Below are 23,106 nucleotides of genomic sequence, written 5' to 3'. Positions count from 1 at the left end.
TACGAGAAAACTAACGGCCCAATTTATGTACAACAAAATGAATGAAAAACAAATATGTAACACATCAACAAACGACAACCACTGAATTACAGGCACCTGACTTGGGACAGGCACATACATACAGAATGTGTCAACTAAAAATAGAGGCAATGATTAATGGCTGAAAACCAAAAATCTCAAAATGTCATTGCCTCAATTGCTGAATTTCACAGCAGCAACTAAAATGTATTACATGGTTATAAATACCTCTATGAATCTAGTGTATATTAACTTTTTATTCCTGTCTAATTATTGCCATTGTTGGTTACAGCCTTTCATATAAAATCACTTTCATTACAATTGTATTGATTTAAGTTTGCTGTCTTTGATCTTTAAAATAGGAGTTGTGGTCTTTTTTGCGAGTGTACCAGCTATCCAAAATAGTTCAAAGGAGGAAGATATATAAACAATTATAGGTCACCATACGGTCGTCAACAATGAGAAAAACTCATACCATATAGTATAAAAGGCCCTGGTATGAAAAATGTGGAACAATTCAAACAAGAAAACTAACGGCTTATTTAGTAACAATACAATTTACTAAAAACAAATATCATGAATATGAAGGACCTGAATCAATAAAAAATACTAAAATCACAGGCCCTTGACATGGGATGGGCACATAAAGAAATTAACAGAGATTTCTGTATGCTTGTCAGTTTAAGGTTGCAATAGAAAATATCAAAATTTTTGATGAGACAATGATTTAGAAAAAACAGCAAAGCTGTGATTAAATACATATTTGAAATAATACACATCTACCGTTACCTGAAGGGCCAAGTGAGTTTTTCTCATCACTTGGCGTCTGTCGTCTGTCTTCGTCATTAACTTTTTACATTTTGAACTTCTTCTGAATGGAATGAAACCAAACATGGCATGAATGTTCCTTATGAGGTGCTGACCAAGTGTTGTTACTTTGAAGCCGATCCATCATCCAGGATGGCCGCCAGCAGGGGACTTAGTTTGACATAGGACCCTATGGGAAATACATACAAATGTCTTCTTTTTGAGAACCACTGAATGGAATGAAACCAAACATGGCATGAATGTTCCTTATGAGGTGCTGACCAAGTGTTGTTACTTTGAAGCTGATCCATAATCCAAGATGGCCGCCTTCGGGGGACTTAGTTTAACATAGGACACTATGGGAAATACATACAAATGTCTTCTTTTAAAGAACCACTAAATGGAATGAAACCAAACATGGCATGAATGTTCCTTTTGAGGTGCTGACCAAGTGTTGTTACTTTGAAGCCGATCCATCATCCAAGATGGCCGCCAGCAGGGGACTTAGTTTAACATAGGACCCTATGGGAAATACATACAAATGTCTTCTTTTAGAGAACCACTGAATGGAATGAAACCAAACATGGCATGAATGTTCCTTATGAAGAGCTGACCAAGTGTTGTTACTTTGAAGCTGATCCATCATCCAAGATGGCCGCCAGTAGGGGACTTAGTTTAACATAGGACCCTATGGGAAATACATACGAATGTCTTTTTTTAGAGAACCACTGAATGGAATGAAACCAAACATGGCATGAATGTTCCTTATGAAAAGCTGACCAAGTGTTGTTACTTTGAAGCCGATCCATCATCCAAGATGGCAACCAGCTGGGGACAGTTTTTAACAAAGGACCCTATGAACAACACATACAAATGTCTTCTTTTAGAGAACCACTGAATGGATTGAAACCAAACATGGCATGAATGTTCCTTATAAGGTGCTGACTAAGTGTTGATACTTTGAAGCTGATCCTTCATCCACGATGGCCGCCTGAGGGGGGGGACTTCCTTTAACATAAGACGTACCCTATTGGAAATACATACAAATGCTTCTTCTACATTGTCTAGAGGTGCACTGAATGGAATGAAACCAAACATGGCATAAATGTTTCTTATGAGGTGGTGATGAAGTGTTGCTACTTTGTTGTTGATTTACTGTTCATGATGGCCACCAGGATTTTTTATTAAATTACAGGGCCGATATTAAACCAAATTTGGCCTCACTCATTATTAGGGTATCTGTTATATGATTTTAATCTATTTTAACATGATTTCCAAAACTAAAGTTGAATCAAGTGAGGGACACAGGCTCTTAAGAGCCTCTAGTTATAGGAGTTATGGGACTTTGACCATTGATTTGACCATTATTATACAATGACACCTTGTTGATATTGATAATGACTCAACTAAATGATACTCCTCTGATACTGTTTGACACCAAGCTCTGACAGCAAGCTCTGACAGCAAGCTCTGACAGCAAGCTCTCAAACTTGATAGGATTGTTTTGCTATCATGGGTAGTTGACCATATTATACCGTCATGTTGGTGCAACTATTTTTAGGCAGTTAAGCTGCCTTATGCCAGCACCCTAGATTTGTGTTCTTCCCAATAACTGCTGAAATACGTGCCATTGTTATTATCTAGCTGGCTATTTTGTTATTTATAACTAATTGGACATTTTTTTAATACTTTTATTTCTGGAATACAAAAAATATGACCAGAAAAACCTTAAATGATCGTCGAACTACCCAAAACTTTTGAAGATGCACATAGGAAGTAGGGCTCAATAGAAATCCGTACGTATTTTATTATCCCCTGTGCTTTTGGCTACGATGCCAAAGAACAATTGTATGAAATATTTCATCGCCGAAAATCGGTAATTACAAGTCGTTTATATTTCCCAAATGGCAAAATGCGCAGGAATATTGTTCATGTACAACATGTACAACAAATCTCTATGTTAGAGGAAATATAGTTATATAAGTGGGCGGTAATTTTTAACTTATCTTGCCAAATAAGGTTGTTGTTATTTTATGAATGAAACGAGGTCATGAAACAGATGCGGAAATCGACGTTGATGGGATGTTTTAAGTAATGTGGACAACTCGTCCCCAAGACAAGTCGGACTGAATCCACTCAAACCGTCTGAGAAGACAACTTTGACCGTTTGTCAGATTTACTTAGGGTTTCATAAAATATTAGACTTACATGTCTAGCAGAGCCTTTAATCTTTTGTTTGTGCGACGGGGTCTATTTAGGGGTATTTGAAGGCGCCTGAAGAAGGGAGGGGTTTACTATAGAACCCTATGGGATTTTATTTTTTTAATTTTCAAATGACTATTTCTCGAAAACAGTAAGTGATAGATACATGCAGTCTTCAATAATGAGAACAGGACAAAAAAAAATCAACCAAAATATAGGGTGAGTCCCTTGGGGTCATCCCAACACCCTTCAATTTGAAAATGTACTTTTATCTTGTAAACCGTCGCGATCCCTACCCCTAAACAATATATATACTTGTATGGGACAATAAAAGAAATCAGATGAAAATAATTTGGGGGAGTCCCCGGTATCGTCCCACCCCCTCCTGTTTGAGAACTTGGAAATGATCGAGATCCCCACCCCTAAACCATATATAATCATGTATGGGACAATAAAACAAATCATATGAAATATAGGGGAGTCCCTGGGGTCACCCCACCCCCTCCTGTTTGAGAACTTGGAAATGGTCAAGATCCCCACCCCTAAACCATATATATTCATGTATAGGACAATAAAACAAATCAAATGAAATATAGGGGGAGTCCCTGGGGTCACCCCACCCCCTTCATTTGAGAACTTGTAAACAGTCAAGATCCCCACCCCTAAACCATATATATTCATGTATGGGTCACAATATAACAAATCAAATGAAATATATGGGGAGTCCCTGGGGTCAACCCACCCCCTTCTGTTTGAGAACTTGTAAATGGTTAAGATACCCACCCCTAAACCATATTTAATCCTGTTCATCATTTCAAAAAGATTTGAATGACATACAGGGTCAATCTCCTAGGTGTCACATATGCATATCACTTTACTAGACAAAATCAATATGAACTGGACTTTGCCCAATGTCAGGAGACCATGGGAATGATGAATTATGGGGGCTTTGTTTGGGAGACTTCGTAACGGCATTCTGTTACAATTATTTCTAGTTTATTATAAAATTTTATTGATGCAAAAAATGTGTCTAGGTTAATTGAATTTACTTTAATTATTTATTAAATTATTTCTGGGCCTATAATAATTTTCATTTATGGCTCATTTTAAAGAAAACATATAAATCTTTCAAGCAGTGTAAAGCCCGAGAATGTTTGACCAACTGTTTTATAATCACCTGTCATTTTATTCCAAACTTGGTATGGAGTAACATCATGCGCTTGGGGGTGAAGATGGGGGTCATTTACATTGATATATGAGTTGCTTTTGAAAACTTTGATGAAATATTAATTAATTTGCCTTAATAATCAATTCATTTAATGAACATAAATGTACAATATACAAATGTTTAATGTTTGTTCTTTCAAATCTTAAAAAAAAATTGAAGCAATACTGCCACAGTTATCATAATTAAGTTTGCCTTGGTTTTTGGTTAACTGCCTACAGTGCTTACAGTGCTTTGATTTATTGGGAGTTATGGGACTTTGACATTTTTTATGCCCCTGCCGTAGCGGAGAGGGCATTAAGTTTTACCCTTGTCTGTCTGTACGTACGTCCCGTACTTCCCAAAATTGGTTTCCGTTCTCTAACTTTAGTTTGCCTCAACCAATTGTTATGAAACTTATACACAATGCCTATTACCACAAAACACAGATCAATTTTGAATTTTGGTGGCGTCACTGTTACCATTCTAGAGTTATGCCCCTTTACAAATGGAAAAATTGCTGAATTTTTCGTTTCCATTCTCTAACTTTAGTTTGCCTCAACCAAATGTTATCAAACTTATACACAATGCTCATTACCACAAAACACAGATCAAGTTTGAATTTTAGTGGCGTCACTTTTACAGTTTTAGAGTTATGCTCCTTTACAAATGGAAAAATTGCTGAATTTTTGGTTTCTGTTCTTTAACTTAAGTTTGCCTCAACCAAATGTTATGAAACTACTTATACACAATGCTTATTACCCCAAAACACAGATCAAGTTTGAATTTTGGTGGCATCACTTTTACCGTTCTAGAGTTATGCCCCTTTATAAACAGTTTGCCTCAACCAAATGTTATGAAATATATACACAATGCTTATTACCACAAAACTCAGATCAAGTACAAATTTGGGTAGCTTCAATTTTACATTTCTTGAGTTATGTCCCTTTTTAGCAATATATGCAAGCGGGGGCATCATCTGTGTCCCATGGACACATTCCCCATTTATTTTTTACTTATTCACCACAATGACACCATGTTTGGCCTATTGAATAGCAGCCCAAAATACACTTTATAATGTAATCTATGATCCTGTTGTACAACTTTATACTGTATCCACAATTTAATCCTCATGTTTACAGCAATGCCTAGTAATCTTGATTTACAAGCAAGGCTCATTTAAATGAATTAAAAATGATTATTGTACATAGACATGATAATGAATGATGTTTTGAAGAATAAAAAAAATATAAAAAATTGAACTATTCATTTCTAGGCTGTAGGTCGATTGGGAGGTCAAACAATGTATCAAGAGTGTCAAGGGTTAAAGGTGAAAATCTTAGACCAGTCTAATCAGGAAATTATGTTGGAAATCAAACAATCACTGGAAGAGTTGAAAGAACTGAAACTAACAATAGACAATTTGAATATGGAACATTCAAAAGTTATGGAAATTTTGAAAGACCCAATACCATGGAACATCAAAGGTACATTATACTTATTGATACAGATAAAAGTAGAATGTCAATTGACAGGGTAAATATTTACCAATTCTTCAATTTCTCATATATTTTGCAATGTTTTAATCCTACGTCACGTATATTGACCACGTATATTGACCGAAACAAATATCAACATTCCCTACAGAAATGGAGGTAATAGGATTTATTATAAAACTTCTGGAGATATATTTTTCATGGTTGTGTGACTGCTTGGAAAAAAAATTACAGTTTTTGTCTTGCCTGCGTCGCAGTATGGGAGACATAGGTATGTACTTATTACTATTCTGTGGCGGTGGCGGCATAAACTATTTGTATAAAGCTTTATATCAGAAGGTAGAAGACCTTGATGTTTCATATCTTGTATGCATATACCTTATGTTACGAGGTTTCCGTCTATCATATGTCCATTTTCCTTGACCTCATTTTTATGGTACCGGTTCAGCAACTGCTTGAGTTTTTTTGTCATGTAAATTTCTTACTTATTATGAGTAATAGGGTTACTGTAATAAATAACTGTATTTGGTATATTAGTTCCTTGCAACGTCTACATATGGGTCAGACAGGGTTTACCTGACCTCGACCTCATTTCAGGGATCAGTGATCAAGGTTAAAGTTACATTATTAGGTCCGTTTCATAAAAACTATAAGCAGTAGATCATCTATAGGTGTATTGAATGACTGTAATGGGAACAATGTCAGTCTGACCTTGACCTCATTTTCACGGCTCATTGGTCAATGTAAAGTTTTTGTGTTTTGGTCTGTTTTTCAATTACTATTATCAATAGGTCAACTATATTTGGTGTATGAAATGACTTTAATAGGTGCATGTCTGTCTTGCAGATATCATCTGACCTTGACATCATTTTAAATGGTTCATTGATGAAGTTAAGATTTTGTATTTTGGATTGTTTTTCAAGTACTATAAGCAATACTAGTCACCTATATTTGGTGTATTGAATGATTGTAAGGTGTACGTGTCTGTCTATTATCTGACCTTGACCACATTTTCATGGTTCATTGGTCAATGTTAATTTTTGTTGTTGTCTGTTTTAATTATCATAAACAATGGGTCAACTATATTTGGTCTATACATAAATTGTAAGGTGTCTGTCCGTTCTTCCGTCCATCCGGTCTTGTTAGCGCCCTCACAGGTACAACTCTTTCCAGATTGTTTTAAACTTATACTATAGGTTAATATCAGCAATATTTGGACAAGTTTTATAATGGTGGCTGATAAAACTTTTTTTGGAAAATGACGCTGTCAAAGCGTCAATTTTACTATACCATTGACCAGATATCATTTTATCGCTTCCAGTCGCTTCCAAGCTGCCTTCCGAACTCGGTTCCGTATTTTACATAACTATGTCCTGTACAGAATTTCATTCTTAACCTGTCCATATGTTTATTGTTATTAAATGGTATTTTGAGCTATCCCTTTGGTATAATTTTCATATTTATATGAGCTTTCGCTTTTTTGTGCATGACTTTCCATCCGTAAAAAAATCAGAATATAAATAGATCCGTATTGTTATGGTTTTGGACTTTTTACATACCAAATGATAACAAATCCCTATCGCTAGAAAATAGTTCTTGAAAGAATGTTTACCTTTCTTGTCAGCTGCATGAACTTTGATCTGCTTACCCCTCCGGAGCACCTGAGATCACCCCCAGTTTTTGGTGGGGTTCGTGTTGCTTAGTCTTTAGTTTTCTATGTTGTGTCATCTGTACTATTATTTGTCTGTCTGTCTTTTTGTTTTTGGCCATGGCGTTGTCAGTTTGTTTTCGATCTATGAGTTTGACTGTCCCTCTGGTATCTTTCGTCCCTCTTTTGAAATAATTCAAAAAATAATAATCGGAATCATCAAGAAATCATACGAAAGATAATGGTCTTTATCAAGATGTAAGAAGTTTTTAAGAATCGAAAATTAGTAATACGGTTATATCCACGCGGTGCGTATGTATTTGTAAGTTACTGCTGCAGACATAATATAGGTCAAATATTGGGCTATTCCAGAAATAAACCATCCCCCCCCCTATGGAAGACATCAGTTGTGAAAAAAAAAATCCATGGAAATATTTTTCACTATTGCCAGAATTTTCTGGAATTCCAGCATTTGAAATTATAATACTACTTAAAAATCCTGGAATTTTTTTCATGATGCTGTCAATATGTCTGGAAATTTCAGTGTACAGGTCAAAAGCAATACCTATGGAAGACACCAGTTTTTAATTTTTTGTCTGGAATTTATCTGTTTCTGTGTAAATATGCAAAAAAGTCCTGGAATTTACTTAGTAATACATGTGTATGCAGCCATAACCAAGAGAAGTGTATTTAAAAGTTAAGCGCAAACATATTCCTGACTAAAAACTACATTTTTGTTTGTTTACCCTTGTATTTATGACGTACACCACTATTTCCAGGAGAATTTGTATCCAGCGCATACCCCACCCTTTTCATATCATATTTTTACTTATCAAAAATGTATATCTGTCATAAAAGCATATAAATGTATTTATGAACAAATAATAGACCTATAGTATATTAAACAGATGAAAGTTACATTGCCATTTCCTCTAAACACATCAGAATTTCTTTTTAGAATAGTAATGTAGTGTTTTATTGTTACATATTTTATAATGTTTATTTATAAATTAGGTGAAAATGTCAAAATAATTGGATTAAAAGCACAAACAGCAAATTAATAGCTGGTAAGAATGCATGGGAAAATTGATTAAGAGATAATTGATTTGACCACTATTGGAAACATTTACAAACATCAAAAGATTCTGATATCTAATTAGTTTCAGACACTTGTGATTTAAACAGGCAAGTTGAAAACTTGAACTTCATCTAAATTTCCAGATTTTATCATGAGATATGTAATGAAGCTTGAAATAATGACCATGGTGACCAGCTCATCCCTACCACTTATTGAAATTGGATTTCCTGTTTGAAAATGCAAGTTATTCAACAACACTACCTGCTAAAGTTCACTTATGAATGCAATAAGCATTCCATAAAATTTCTAGACCTTGAAATCTTCAAAGACAAAAACATGAACATACTGGTGTTTTAGATATGAAATGCTATTAAAAAAATACAGAAAAATTCCAATATCTTCTTAAAAACTCAAACCACCCTATTTGGAACTTTAAATCCTATATTAAAGGCAAAGTTATTCATTTACCTAGAAACACAAACCAGAAAAAAAGACTATTTTATTAACTGAAATTGGTAAAACAAATTCTATCAAAAGTCAAATTCCAAGACAGACAAGATAAATAAAGAAAAAGAAGGAAGTTGAAAATAGATGTAATGTATCATTCATTACATATTATCATTCTCAAGCAGAAAAACTTCAAAAAGTATTCAGGAAATACTGGCATCTTATTAAAACAGATTCTACAATAGGTGCTATATCCCATTAAAACCTATCCATAGGATTCAAAAGAAATAGAACATTGGTGAATTAGTGAAATGAGCTATAAAATAGTTTGTTTGAACATCACAGTTCCTACAAAATTTCTCACTGTGCAGAACTAATTAATGACCATCATCATTAAAACCACACATGTAAACAAATATTCTTATAAGACAAAATTCTTACCATTAAACATTTAATTCAAAATTTATTGAAATAGGTTGAAATAGTTAGAAAATTAGAAAATCAAAATTTAAATTTAAATTCAAATTCAAATTAACAAATTCTATAAAATTATGAAAAAAAAAATAAAAAATAAAACAGTATTTAAAAAAAATGAAAAACAGAAGGGGTGGTCTCTGCTGAAAGTTTCCCTTTAATTAACACATTTCCGGAAAAACCAAAAACATTGCTACACAGTATTAATGAAAGGCCAGACAAATGATTTGCACTAAAAATTATAGGTAAGGTGGATATTGGATCATATTTCTATGAAATAATCCCAAAACACAGAAAACAATCGTGCGAGTGCTTTGGACACATTTACTTGTTTTACTGAATGAAAAAAAAAATCACCGTTCTGCGCATTGTGCTCTAAATTGATCAGAAGAAGTTGTTTAGGTTCATTCTTTCATTCGCTGCAGAAACTATAAATCTTTATATCAAAAGTTGCAAATAATACATGTACTAGTTTGCAGTTAGCTTAAAGGATCACCATGGCCCGCTGATTACAAACGATTTAGATGAAATATTGCTCATACTTGGATGTTTGCACTATTCATCAATCATGTTAACTATTTAATAATGTGATTTGTTGAATTAAAATGTTGCTTATTAGCTTAGTGGTAGCTCTATAAGGTGCGACCTCCCTTAAAATCCCCATCTGCAATATGACCCTTATCTCTTGAGTTTAAATTATTGCAAGAAATGTTTTTATCTTTACTTTAAAAATAAAATCAAAATTTGCTCCGGGTTCTTTCTCTTGATTTAAGAAGAAGCTTCTGTCTAATTTTTATAAGTTTTGTAAAATTTCATGAAGGTTTGACAAAGTTATTCAAGATCTTTCATTTTAATACCTAAAGGTTGACTGCAAAATAATTATTGATAAGTAAATTATGGAAGAATGCATAAAAAAGTTATAATTTTTAGTCAACATGTCAGGTATTTATAGAGTATGAAGAATCTTCTTTAAAAGTTTCCTGATATTGCTTAAAGGTTTGAGGACGTTATTGATATTTTGTTAAATTCAACCCTAGGCTGTATCTAAATGTTTATTGAACAAAAATAAGGGCTTTAGTGCCCAAGTGTTTTAAGTATTCTAACACTGTATCATTGGCTCATTGCATAGGCGGATCCAGGGGAAGGGACCCCCCTTTGGTGGGAAAAATTTGGTTGCTTATATTGGGAATCACTGAAGCATGACTGGAGCAGCCCAACCCCTTAAGTCAGCTAGGTCAGTCAGTGCCCCCCCCCACCCCTTTTACAAAAAGTTCTGGATCCGCCACTGCATTGGCCTGTCAACTATTCCTACACAAGGCAGTGCCCTCAACTTCAATCATAATTTACTAGGATTCCGATTGTTAGTTTTCCAACTGAAGGTCGTTTTTCTCCTGCCTCCTCCACCAATAAAAACTGACAGCCAGGCCCACAAAATAGCACAATAGTGCTGAAGTGGCATTTAACATCAATCAACATATCAACTATTCCATAATGCTTGACAAAGTTATTGAAGTCTTAAAAAAAGCTTAACCCTCACTGTTTAAAAAACCACATTGTTGATACCAGGCTTAAAATTGTGTACACCAGATAGGGTTCTCTCTACAAAATACTCAACAGTGATGCTTGAATCAAAAAGTTTAATAAAAGACCTAATAATTTATAAATTATGAAGTTGAAGAGCATTGGCCCAAAATTCCATAGAGGTTTTGCAAAATACAGCTACGGTAATCTATTCCTGGAATAAAAAAATCCTTAGTATTTTGAAAAAATTAAAGTTTTGTACATGTATACCTTGATAGTGCAAAATAAACCGTTTGAATGGTTTTACACTAGTAATTTTTTGGGGCCCTTTATAGCTTACTGTTCGGTGTGAGCCAAGGCTCCGTGTTGAAGACCGTACTGTGACCTATAATGGTTTACTTTTATAAATTTTGACTTGGATGGAGATTTGTCTCATTGGCACTTATACCACATCTTCTTAAATCTAATTAGTCCATTCATTGAAGTATTATATTCATTTTCCATGGTCCATTAAATGAATGAAATATTGAAAAAGAGAATAAAAATCTCTGGATGCTATCTTCATGATCTTTGTATAGAAGAAGTGTCTATCAGTTAAGCAGAATTCCATGAAGATTTAACAAAGCTTCTGTCGTTTAAAAAAAATAGAAATTAACTTAAAAATGAACTTAAATGTTGATGATGCTAGAGTGAAGGATTGCTACATATGTCTAGCTTTGCCGACTAGTGGCACTGAGGCTAGACAAAAAATAAATAGTTAAACAGGGTATATATTAGGAATGTCAGGGTTTTTTTTGTGAAAAGAATTTTTATCAACTTTTTAAATTTTCAAAATTCATTTCTTTTAAAAAACATCAGTCATTTCTTATTCATATCCATTTTCCATATCTTAGTTATATTCTTTCGTGTGAAAATAAAACACTTACCACAAATACTCAACTTTTACTATTGCCTTGTATTAAGACTATTAATTTAAAAAAAAAAGGGGGGGGTCTTCTTAATGTAAATCCAAAAGTCAGTAGACAGTTTTCCACTGATTCTGATAACAATCTATTTATTTGTAGCAGTATTTTGCAAACCAAAGTGGAGTCATAGTCCACAGCTGGTCATTTCTGGTCAGTCTTCTACAATATTGTGGTAATTAGACAATTTCCTGCTGTGAAGACAAACAAGTGTGTTTGAATAAATGATGTATCAATTATCTGTTAATTGGTAAATGTTCTGGCTATTTAGCTGAAGTGACCTAAAATATTGCATTAGTTGATGTTATAGGACAAACCCTAATTTTCATCATAAAATTTAGGATATCAAATTGCACAATTTATTGGTGTTAATTAATCCTTTAATATATATATGAAAAGGGTGAAAAATACAGATTTTAATACATAACTTGGTTGAAATTATCATCTTCTTGATTATATATATTACATCACAAGTGTCTGAAGCTACATTTAATCATATGTCAAGATATATTTTTGATGTGTTAACAAAGGTCATTAAGGCATTCAATATTTATCAAACCATGAAAGTATTATATTTAATATATAATACTTCCATGATCAAACCAAATTTTCTCTGTTTTTATCTTTCCATGTGATATAATTTTCCACTAGTGAGTAGTCATATATGCTATTAATCCAATTATTGTGACATTTGCACCTGATTAACATTCAACAGTTTTGTATATATATATATGAAACAATTCAAGATAGAATATAGGTTGCACTTCTGTAAATAAAGACAATGCAATTTCCCATAGGAACTACGGGTACCTTTACAGCTAAAACTGTGCCTCTTGTACTATGAAGTTTCGTAAAAATTTAATTATATCCTAAAATGGAAAGTTGTTGATATGTACTACTATTTTATTCAAAGGTCAAAACAAAGGGCTGTGCAGCATATACTTTTAACATTTACATGCACGAACTTCTAAAGAGTTTAAACAAATAAATACTAAATTCTGTAGTATCTCTACCCCACAAAATCATATCTGGGAACCAGTACATACACAAAACAAAATATCTACGAATAATATATATATATATCTCTCCAAAAGAGACAGTCTGTGAAAAAGCTTTATTTACAAAGTGCAACTTATAAAATGAATAAAACAATATTTTGAATGCTCCTGCTCTTTAAATTTATAAACTATACTATCACTGTATCAAAGTTTTGTCCCCTCCCCCATTATTTTGAAGTCTTTTAAGAGATGAACATACATGGGGAATTGATCAGAACTCTTGTGTTTTATACCTGGAAATAATGGGTTGCAAAGTATTTCTGTTCTGGAAATTCTTAACGACTACCAGTAAAAATTATGTGGAAATTACTCTACCCTTTGGAAAATTCATGGAATTTCTTGTGCACCAATAGACAAGAAGTTTGGAAATTTTTTGTGCAGATTTGAAATTTGTCTGGAATTTTAGAAAAAATTGAGAAAAAAAAATCTGGAATTCCAATGTCTTCCATAGGGGGGGGGATGGATTATTTCTGGAATAGCCCATTGCAGGGGCCAGTTCTATCAAAGAATACAATGGCGATAATTTCAGAAGTTTTTCTGTCAAAAAGACTTTATTTCTTTCTGGATTTCTTCACTTTAAAAAGAATTATAAGATGCAGAAACTTTATGAAAGGAGTAGGCAGTGCTCAATGAATCATACCAAAAGTATGCAAGGAAAGTTTTACCCTTTCTCTGACAACGTGGTCTCGTCCATTTTTGAAACATTACGATTATTTCATTACTTTTTCGAGTTAACAATTGAACTATTGAACCTGTATTGTTTTGAGAAAAGCATTCCTGTTGTCCAGGTGTTCATTACAAGGCTGTATTTTACGATTACTTTTTCAAAATCGGATACGAAAATTTCTTGAAAATAAATAAAAATATTGAGATTTACCATCCATTTTCAATAACTATTAATTAAATATTAATTTAAAATCAATGTTAACTGTGGATGACTTGGATAAGGAATGGCATTTAATGATTCCTAGAGATACAGCAAAAATGTGTAAACAGGAAGTTGTGATGGGAGACAATTTCAAAAGTGCTAAAACAAGTATTGTCAAATCTTGTAAAATATTTCAGGTGGCAATAATTCACATATTCATAAAATAACCAAACACAACTTTTAAAGGTGGTTGTTATGTTTCAATTGGCAAACATTTATTTATTAATAATTCACCTTTAATAATAAAAAAAACTTCTTAAAAAAAAGATTTTTATCTTGGAATATGATCAAATATGTTAGCCTATTTTAAACATGCCTTTAATAAAATTTCAGTACGTATGGAAAGAGTTATTCCATTTCTTCCTTTGATATTTAAGGATATACCAATTTTAATTGCAAAATTGTAATTTGATAAATGTAAATAAAAATTAATGAAGAAATTCCAATTTTGTCATTGTAAACCTTCTTAAATATGTGTTTAAGTAAACTATGAAGCTGTAAAGGATATGTAACTAGTTTATAAGTCAAACAACTAAAAGTGAGAAAAAAAGATATACCTACTGTGCTACATTTGGGGACGGGTGGTAATAAAATCAAATTATTTAAGATATCTAGGCATTTTAATTTTTAAAGTTTAATTAATAATTGAAATGTCACTTATTTGCATTTCAGTTAATGTTCTTTCAAGGTCACCTCGGTCCGAAAATTGTGTTATTTAGGTCTTACACACATGTCATCCCAAAGCCCTCACTTTCCTCTTCCAATTGGTATATCATTGTTATAGTTTATATATTTGAAAGTACCCGAAAATAGGAGGAATACTTCAAGAACAACATTTGTATGTTACCCGTATATATAAAAAATCCAGGTCTTTGTCTATTCAATAAAATAAAACTAACATGGTAGTTATAAATAAATGTAACATTAAGTCACAAACATGAATCTTAAGGTGAATCAATCTTAAATCGGCGCTAATACCACAGCGCTATAAAAAAAATCCTGGGGAGAACACTGGATTGTATTGCTTTCAGAGTTATATAATACACCTTGCCTAAGAAAAAGGTCTATCTAGGTCCTTAAAAAAAGGAGGCTATAATGATGTAAAGTGACTTATAACTGCCAACAGCCACATTATTTAGACTCTGGTGGATAGCTAGCTAGTTATCAGACTGTTATCTCATTGGCAATCATGTAACCACATCTCCTTATTTTAGTATGGGTTAATTATTTGAAATAAATGACTCACAAACATTAAATCATTTGAAAAATAGATAATTCTGCAATAATTTATGTTGTCATTTAAAGATTTCAGTTTATATATATATATAAATATCAACAATGAAATTTGGTTGTATAAATGGTGTCACTATATTTGTAATTGTCAAACTAATATAACAATGCTATTGTCTAAATCTACAGAATTTGATCATCCTTTAAGTAACAGAAATAACAGTGTCACTAAGTCACTTGTAACTTATCTCTTAAATAAGGACTATGTGGGGTATAAGAGCTTACTTACTGCAGGCTCTTCATCATCATTTTGTTAAATAATTCTACAAAGAAGGGGATAGTCTGTTAATGTATCCTTGACTAAGAATAATGAAATTGCAAGAAACAAATTCACATATTACTTTGAATATTGTAGATCGTTCAGGTAGTCTTGAGCTATTTCTTCATACAAAAGAAACAACCAGCATATAAACATAGTCATGTTACACCACTGTCCCAGGTGAGGGAAGGGTTGGGATCCCGCTAACATGTTTAACCCCGCCACATTCTGTATGTATGTGCCTGTCCCAAGTCAGGAGCCTGTAATTCAGTGGTTGTCATTTGTTGATGTGTTACTTATTTGTTTTTCGTTCATTTTTTTGTACGTAAATTAGGCAGTTAGTTTTCTCGTTTGAATTGTTTTACATTTGTCATTTCGGGGCCTTTTATAGCTGACTATGCAGTATGGGCTTTGCTCATTGTTGAAGGCCTTACGGTGACTTTTAGTTGTTAATTTCTGTGTCATTTGGTCTCTTGTGGAGAGTTGTCTCATTGGCAATCATACCACATCTTCTTTTTTATATTCATTTCACACATATATATATATATCTTGACAAACAAATAAAAAAGCCATAGACATTTAAAACAATTCATTTCTATATATTCTATTGTCAGTCAGCATACCTACCATTAACTGAAAAGTCTCTTAAGATTCAGTAGGTAAATTATGTGAAAATCAAGACTTGCATCAAAAATATCCCAATATAAGAGACAATGGCGTCATTTTTCCTCAGAGCTTTCAGCTCTTTGATTAAAGAGTTATGCCCTTGGACATATTGGAAATATTGAATTTATGGAAAATGGCTTCGTTGGCACTCTCACGGGCTTACTATAGGTTAATATCACCACTATCTCAGACAAGTTGTATGATCGTTGCTGATCGATTATTTTTGAAAGGGTTGTGCCCCTTGGAAATATTAAATTTATGGAAAATGGCCTCGTTAGCGCTCCCACGGGTTTATGGATAGTTTGTCTATCAATGATTGTATCTGTTCAATTGATTTTAGTCAGGAGTTGTCGAAAATTTCTTTTTAACTATTAGGTTGTTTGTTTTAAAGATAGATTCCACAGTTGTTATGTGGTATTTTCTTTTTGTTGTGTATGCTAATGTTTAATTTTTAATTGATCCTGTTTGAGGGTCAGATTTGCAAATATCATTTTCATTAGATAATAATCTATTTGTATTCTTCCTATAAAACTACATACAATTTGTATAGTAAATTTTTACAATTAACTAAACATACACATTTGTACATGTATTTTGATTATGACAATATATTTACTATTAATTTATTCATGCAATAATTTCCACCTTTTATCAAGATAACAATCAAGTGGTAATTATCAACTAACAAAATTATGATTGGAGTGACAGATTTATTTTTGATTTTGGGCCAAGTTTTCAAGTTGGTCCGGATCGGGGAATTAAACTGTGTTTCATTACAACATAAGTTGAATATATATAGGGTTCTATCAAATGTTGAATGTAAACCTGTTTTTAAATTTTGGATTTTTTTGCCGAGTTTTCAGTTTGGTCCAATTCAGGGTCCAAAATTAAACTTTGTTTGATTTCATCAAAAAATTAATTTATGGGGTTTTTGAAATGGTGATTCTCACCATGTATTCGGAAATTTTGGATTTTGGGCTCTTTTATAAAATTGGTCCACATTGAGGTCCAAAGGGTCCTAAATCAAACTTCTTTTATTTTTTTTTTCTATACAGAATTAAGGCTGACCTATAAGGGACATGTAATCTTAGCATACACATGCACATTTGTGTGCATAATCAGATCTCAGTAGGGTCAATATCCCTTATTTGCCTCAAGGGTTAGGCTAACCCTAAACCCTAACCATTACCTCAAATAGTGCATGTAAATAAAAAATGTTGGCAGTGATAATGGACTTGTTTAAATTTTTATACGCCCGTCAAAATTTTGACAGGACGTATTATTGTAAACAAATGTCCGGCGTCCGTCTGTCTGTCTGTCTGTCTGTCCGTCTGTCCGGCGTCCACATGTGCACCTAACTTGAGAACGACTTATCCAAATTTCATGAAACTTAACACAGTTCTTTCTTATGATAAAGCAATCTGTATACTTTTTGGTGAAAATAAGACGAAAACATTTTGAGTTACGGGACTTTGTAATTAACACAGGGGTGTGTTTTTTTCACATGTCGTGCCGTATCTCAAAAAGGATTTATGATTATTGCTTAAAACTTTACACACTTCTTAGTTATATTAATCTAAAGATCTGTATACTTTTCATTGCTTTTTGGTGATGATTCAAAATTTTATTTTAGAGTTATTGAGTTTTTTTGTAAAAAAAGGGGGGTGGGGGTTTCGCATGTTGCGCCTAGTATCATTCCTTAACCCATATTGGCCCTCGGCTAAAGCCTCGGGATGGTACCAGGGCCAATATGGAAAAGGGAATGTTATAATCTATACGTTCTTTAAAATGATTTCACAATTAGTTATATTTTTAAAGTATTGGTCCTTGGTTAACCAAGACAATATGTTTGTGTCTTGCTATTACAAATGTATTAAGTATATATTTTGAGGGGGTATTTTCAATTTAGGTTGTATCAAAACAAGGAGATGGGATATGATGTCCAATGAGACAAATATCGACAAAATGACAAGCAGGTATACAACCACAGGTCAGCATCTAGCCTTCAACAATGAGTACAACGATACTGTATAATATGTATAGTAAGGTATGAACGGTTTTGACATAACAAAATGTGAAACAACTTACACCATAGACTTATTCCACCATTTTATTACTGTTTTAAATGGTTATGAATAATTCATGTGAATAGTAAGTCTTTTTTTAATTTTTAATTAGCTACACTTTATATATTTTTCAGAGCTGATGAAAAAACAAATAGAAGACTGGGAAAAGAAAGATAAGAAGTTCGTGTCTACAAGAGCCAGTGATTATGTCATGGAACAGTTACAGGACAACAGTTGCTTGACATTAACCGCCCCATCAGGAGTTGGAAAATCATTTATTGCAAGACACACAGCACTTGTTTTAAAGAAGGAAGGATACAATATAATACCAGTGGATTTACCAACAGACATTAGAACTTATTATCAGCCTGGTAAACAGACAGTCTTTATTTTAGATGATATTTGTGGAAATTTCACTGCGAATCAACAACAGATTGATAACTGGAAACAGTTGTTACCTGTGATTAAAACAATTATTGCAGACAAATGTTGTAAGATTATTGTATCTTGTAGATTACAAGTCTATAAAGATGAAAAGTTTAATATATTATCACCTTTTAAATCCTGTGAATGCAATTTAATATCAGATAAGTTATGTCTTACGTCTGTTGAGAAAACAAACATAGCAAAAACTTATATTGGTACTAGCATGAAAGATATTCATGATTTATCTTCTAAATGTGATTTTTTCCCACTCTTATGTTCCTTGTATCACGAAAAAAAAGATGTAAATGTCAAAGAATATTTCAAAAATCCTTTTGATGTCTATAAAAGTGAGCTAGATAGGTTAAGTGAGCATGGTGATGAAGGGAACTATAAAATATGTAGTCTGGCTTTATGTGTTCTCTTTAATAATCAGCTAAAGGAAAAATGGTTCCAGGGTAAAATGACAGATGAACAAGGACAGATCATAAAAGACACATGTGAGGCTTGTGAAATCACCAGTATACCAAAAGCAAAACTGAAGAAAGCACTTGACACCCTAGATGGTACTTTTATATATAAACAGAATGGTATTTATAGAACTGTACATGATAAACTATTTGACTTCCTTGCTCATTACTTTGGTCAGAAAATGATTGAATGTTTAATAGACCATGGTGATAGTGATTTAGTACATGAACGTTTTATTTGGCAGAAGTCACCAGATGACAAGAATAGTAACATAGACTTCATTATAGAAATACCAGATGATTATTTAGAATCATATTTAAAAAGGTTTATAAAGGACTGGTCAGCAGGAAAGGTGACAGATGTATTCAGTAACATTAATATGGATGTATCATCATTCAGACAAAAGTTATTACAGTACTTACTACAACTAGATAAATCACAACAAGTAACATTAGCCAATACAAAGGATACAGTGATACCAAAGGAGGAGTATGGATCAGGTACTACTCCACTGGTATGGACTTGTTATGATGGTTATACTGGTATGGTACAGTGGTTGTTACATAATGATGTGGATGTGGATCAATGTAGAGATGATAGGGTTACTGGACTTAACATGGCAAGTCAGGAAAGACATACTGATATAATAAAGTTACTGTTAGAGAGGAATCCTAATGTTGATCTATGTAACAAGAATGGCTGTAGTCCTCTGTACATGGCAAGTAATAAAGGAAATACTGATATAGTAAAGTTACTGTTAGAGAAGAATCCTAATGTAGATCTATGTAACAAGAATGGCTGTAGTCCTCTGTACAAGGCAAGTTATAAAGGACATACTGATATAGTAAAGTTACTGTTAGAGAAGAATCCTAATGTTGATCTATGTAACAATGATGGCTATAGTCCTCTGTACATGGCAAGTCAGAATGGACATACTGATATAGTAAAGTTACTGTTAGAGAGGAATCCTAATGTTGATCTATGTAACAAGGATGGCTGTAGTCCTCTGTACAGGGCAAGTCAGAATGGACATACTGATATAGTAAAGTTACTGTTAGAGAAGGATCCTAATGTTGATCTATGTAACAATGAAGACTGTAGTCCTCTGTACAGGGCAAGTCAGAATGGACATACTGATATAGTAAAGTTACTGTTAGAGAAGAATCCTAATGTTGATCTATGTAAAAATAATGGCTTTACACCACTGATCCAGTCATGTAGTAATAACCACAACAGTATATTCCAGCTATTAATGAAACATAAACCAAACATTAATGCCCAGACATTTGATGGTGGTAATTCTTTATATTTCAGTGCAAAGAATGGGAACCTAGAGATAACACAGTTACTATTAGAGAACAATGCTGACTATAATATCTGTATCCTTAGTAAACAAGTATTAACAGATATATATACTAACCAGCCAGGGTACACATTAGATGAAGGAAAACAATTATTATTTGATAGCTTGGTAGAGAATACATCATCACACGTAACAGATTATGTCAGTAAGAAGTCAGTAGAGTATGCCTTTGATGTAGTAGCTGGTTCTTATCCATTACACATTGCTTGTTATATGGGTAGGACAGATGTAGTCAATTGTCTTCTGGACCACAATGCTAACATCAACATGACAAAAGAAGAAGGAACTACACCATTATTTTATGCATGTGAAGTAGGACATGAGGATATTGTACATTTATTGTTAGACAGAGGAGCAGATACACAGATATGTAGACTAGATGGGAAATCCCCTTTAAATATTGCAACAGATAATGGACATACATCTATAGTAGTGATTGTAACAGAACACATGACGAAGGAGGACAAACTTTCTTCTTAACTCTTGTTCTTTAGTCGGTGGTTCTTTATGACATGTAAAAAAACATGCAAGGGATGTTGAAATGTTGTCTTTTAAACTCTTGTTCTTTTGTCAGTGGTTTGTTTTTACATGTAAAAATCATGCAGCAGATGAGAGAAAAAAACTTTTATTTTACCTTCTTGTTGATTGGTGTTTGATTAATATCTACTAAAATTCATCCTTTCTCTCCATTTCTACACATGTAGTTAAGCTTCACATTACATGAATATACATCTAAATTGTATTACAAGGAATAGAAAAAACATTTTAGATTCGAATGCAGTAAACACATTTTGTTGATGCCAATGAATAAAACTGTACCACACTTAGTAAACATTGTATTTCTATTATTACTTAGTATTTTTTTAATTACTTCATTGTTTTCTAAAGTCACATTTCTTTCTGCCTGATGAGTCAGGCTATTGTTTGTCTTATTTAGTGTCACTAATAAAATTCCTCTCTTTTTGAATGGCAAAGTTAATTTTAATAGACAGACAAATTCACAATCATATCATTGCCAAATTTGCTTCTCATGTTAAATATTCCACATTTTAGTGATAGTATGACATACTTAATATACTGTATTATTGGTAGGATAGGTGTAGTCCATTGTCTTCTGAACCACAATGCTAACATCAACATGACAAACGAAGATGGAACATCACCATTATTTTATGCATGTGAAGTAGGACATGAACATATTGTACGATTATTGTTAGATGGTACAGTTATATACAGCGGTATGGGCTTTGCTCATTGTTGAAGGCCGTACGTTGACCTGTAGTTGTTAATTTCTGTGTCATTTGGTCTCTTGTGAAGAGTTGTTTCATTGGCAATCATACCACATCTTCTTTTTTATGTATATAGATATAGACTACCATTTTATTTGTATTGTTACGTAGAGTCAAGATTTATCTTGTGTAACATCTTACTGATTGTATGACATACTTTATATACTGTATAAAAATATAGACAACCATTTGATTTGTATTGTTATGTAGAGTGGAGATTTATCTTGTGTAACATTTTATTTATTATATGACATACTTTATTCACTATATACAAATGTAGCCTACCATTTTATTTGTATTGTTATGTTTGTTCGTGTTTTCTCTTGTGTATGTATTCCTTTCTATATTTTTGCTATTTACATGACAAACCCCTATATTGTTTGTTTTGTTTGGATGTTGGGGTACTGTATAATTGCAAGATAAATATGTTGTATTTAATCTGTTAATAGAACTAATTATTATGAGACGTAATAACCATACTTTCTAAAGAAAAAAAACAGTGATCTATATGCTAAAGAAATAAATATTGTATCACAGCAGGTCTGAAAGGCCATGTGAGATCTGTCATCACTTTGGGTTCATTGTCTGTTTGTCTTTCAGTCTATTGCTTTTCAGCTTTTGAAAGATGATTTTATTTGATACCTTGAATCAGTTTTTACTTAATTTTGTATGCATTTTTCCTTCTGGTTTGTAATACATTCAAATTTATATTCAGCCCCCACCCCCCATCCCATATAGGTTTTCAATAAATTATCTGTTGATATATGTCTTGCTCATTTTGATTATCTTTATATCTATAAAATTAATAGACATTTTCATATGATTGATTTAAAGATTTTTTATTCTTTTTTCTTATGTAACTTTTAGTCTTTATATTGGGAAAATAGTACTGACAAAGATAATACTAAATATATTGTTTTTGTTTCACATCTTATGACTAGCTTGGTATTAAACATGATTGAAACTCTCAAAAAGGGTCTGAGGCAAAATTGCACTAAAAATAATGAGTAAAGCAGGAAAGACTTTTCATGGTGTGCACTCTTGTTTCAAATTCTTTGATCTCTCCTGGAAGTTATGAAAGTAATAGACTGAATGCTGTGTATAACCACCCTGCTTCAAAAAAAGTATGATACTTACTTGCTTTGCCAGTTTTTTTTACCATTTTGTAGTAACCTCATAAAGTTTTAACATGGAGGCTAACACCATTTTCAAGTCAATATTTTATGTCCCTGTTTTCAAATTTGCAGGGGCTGTTTCAAAAAAATTTTACCGCAAAAATTGTTTGTAAGTTATTTACTGAAATGTTCATGACTGAAGAGTATTTTTTTCTCTTTCGAATTTTTGTGAAATTTGTCTCAATTTTTAACATTGCAGAGTAATGCATCTTTAGAAAAAAAAGTTTCAATATGACAGCTTCTGGTGCAGTAAAATACGTA

At 32.7% G+C, this 23,106-nt stretch overlaps 1 protein-coding gene across 1 annotated transcript in view; it reads left to right on the top strand.

The window, feature by feature from the left end:
• The window catches only part of LOC127717426 (uncharacterized), a 65,202-nt gene extending 42,602 nt beyond the window's left edge, over nt 1-22,600 (top strand). The window contains exons 5-6 of the mRNA XM_052223067.1: nt 5,508-5,718; nt 18,259-22,600. Of these exons, the coding sequence (XP_052079027.1) occupies nt 5,508-5,718; nt 18,259-20,861 (2,814 nt within the window). The 3' untranslated portion in view covers nt 20,862-22,600. The remainder of the gene's footprint in view (nt 1-5,507; nt 5,719-18,258) is intronic.
• The last annotated feature ends 506 nt before the right edge of the window (nt 22,601-23,106 follow it).

Source organism: Mytilus californianus, unplaced genomic scaffold (assembly GCF_021869535.1).
Source record: "Mytilus californianus isolate M0D057914Y unplaced genomic scaffold, xbMytCali1.0.p SCAF_10, whole genome shotgun sequence".
Lineage (NCBI taxonomy): Eukaryota > Metazoa > Mollusca > Bivalvia > Mytilida > Mytilidae > Mytilus > Mytilus californianus.
Note: the sequence above shows the minus strand (reverse complement) of the source record. Positions and strands in the feature narration are given on the sequence as shown.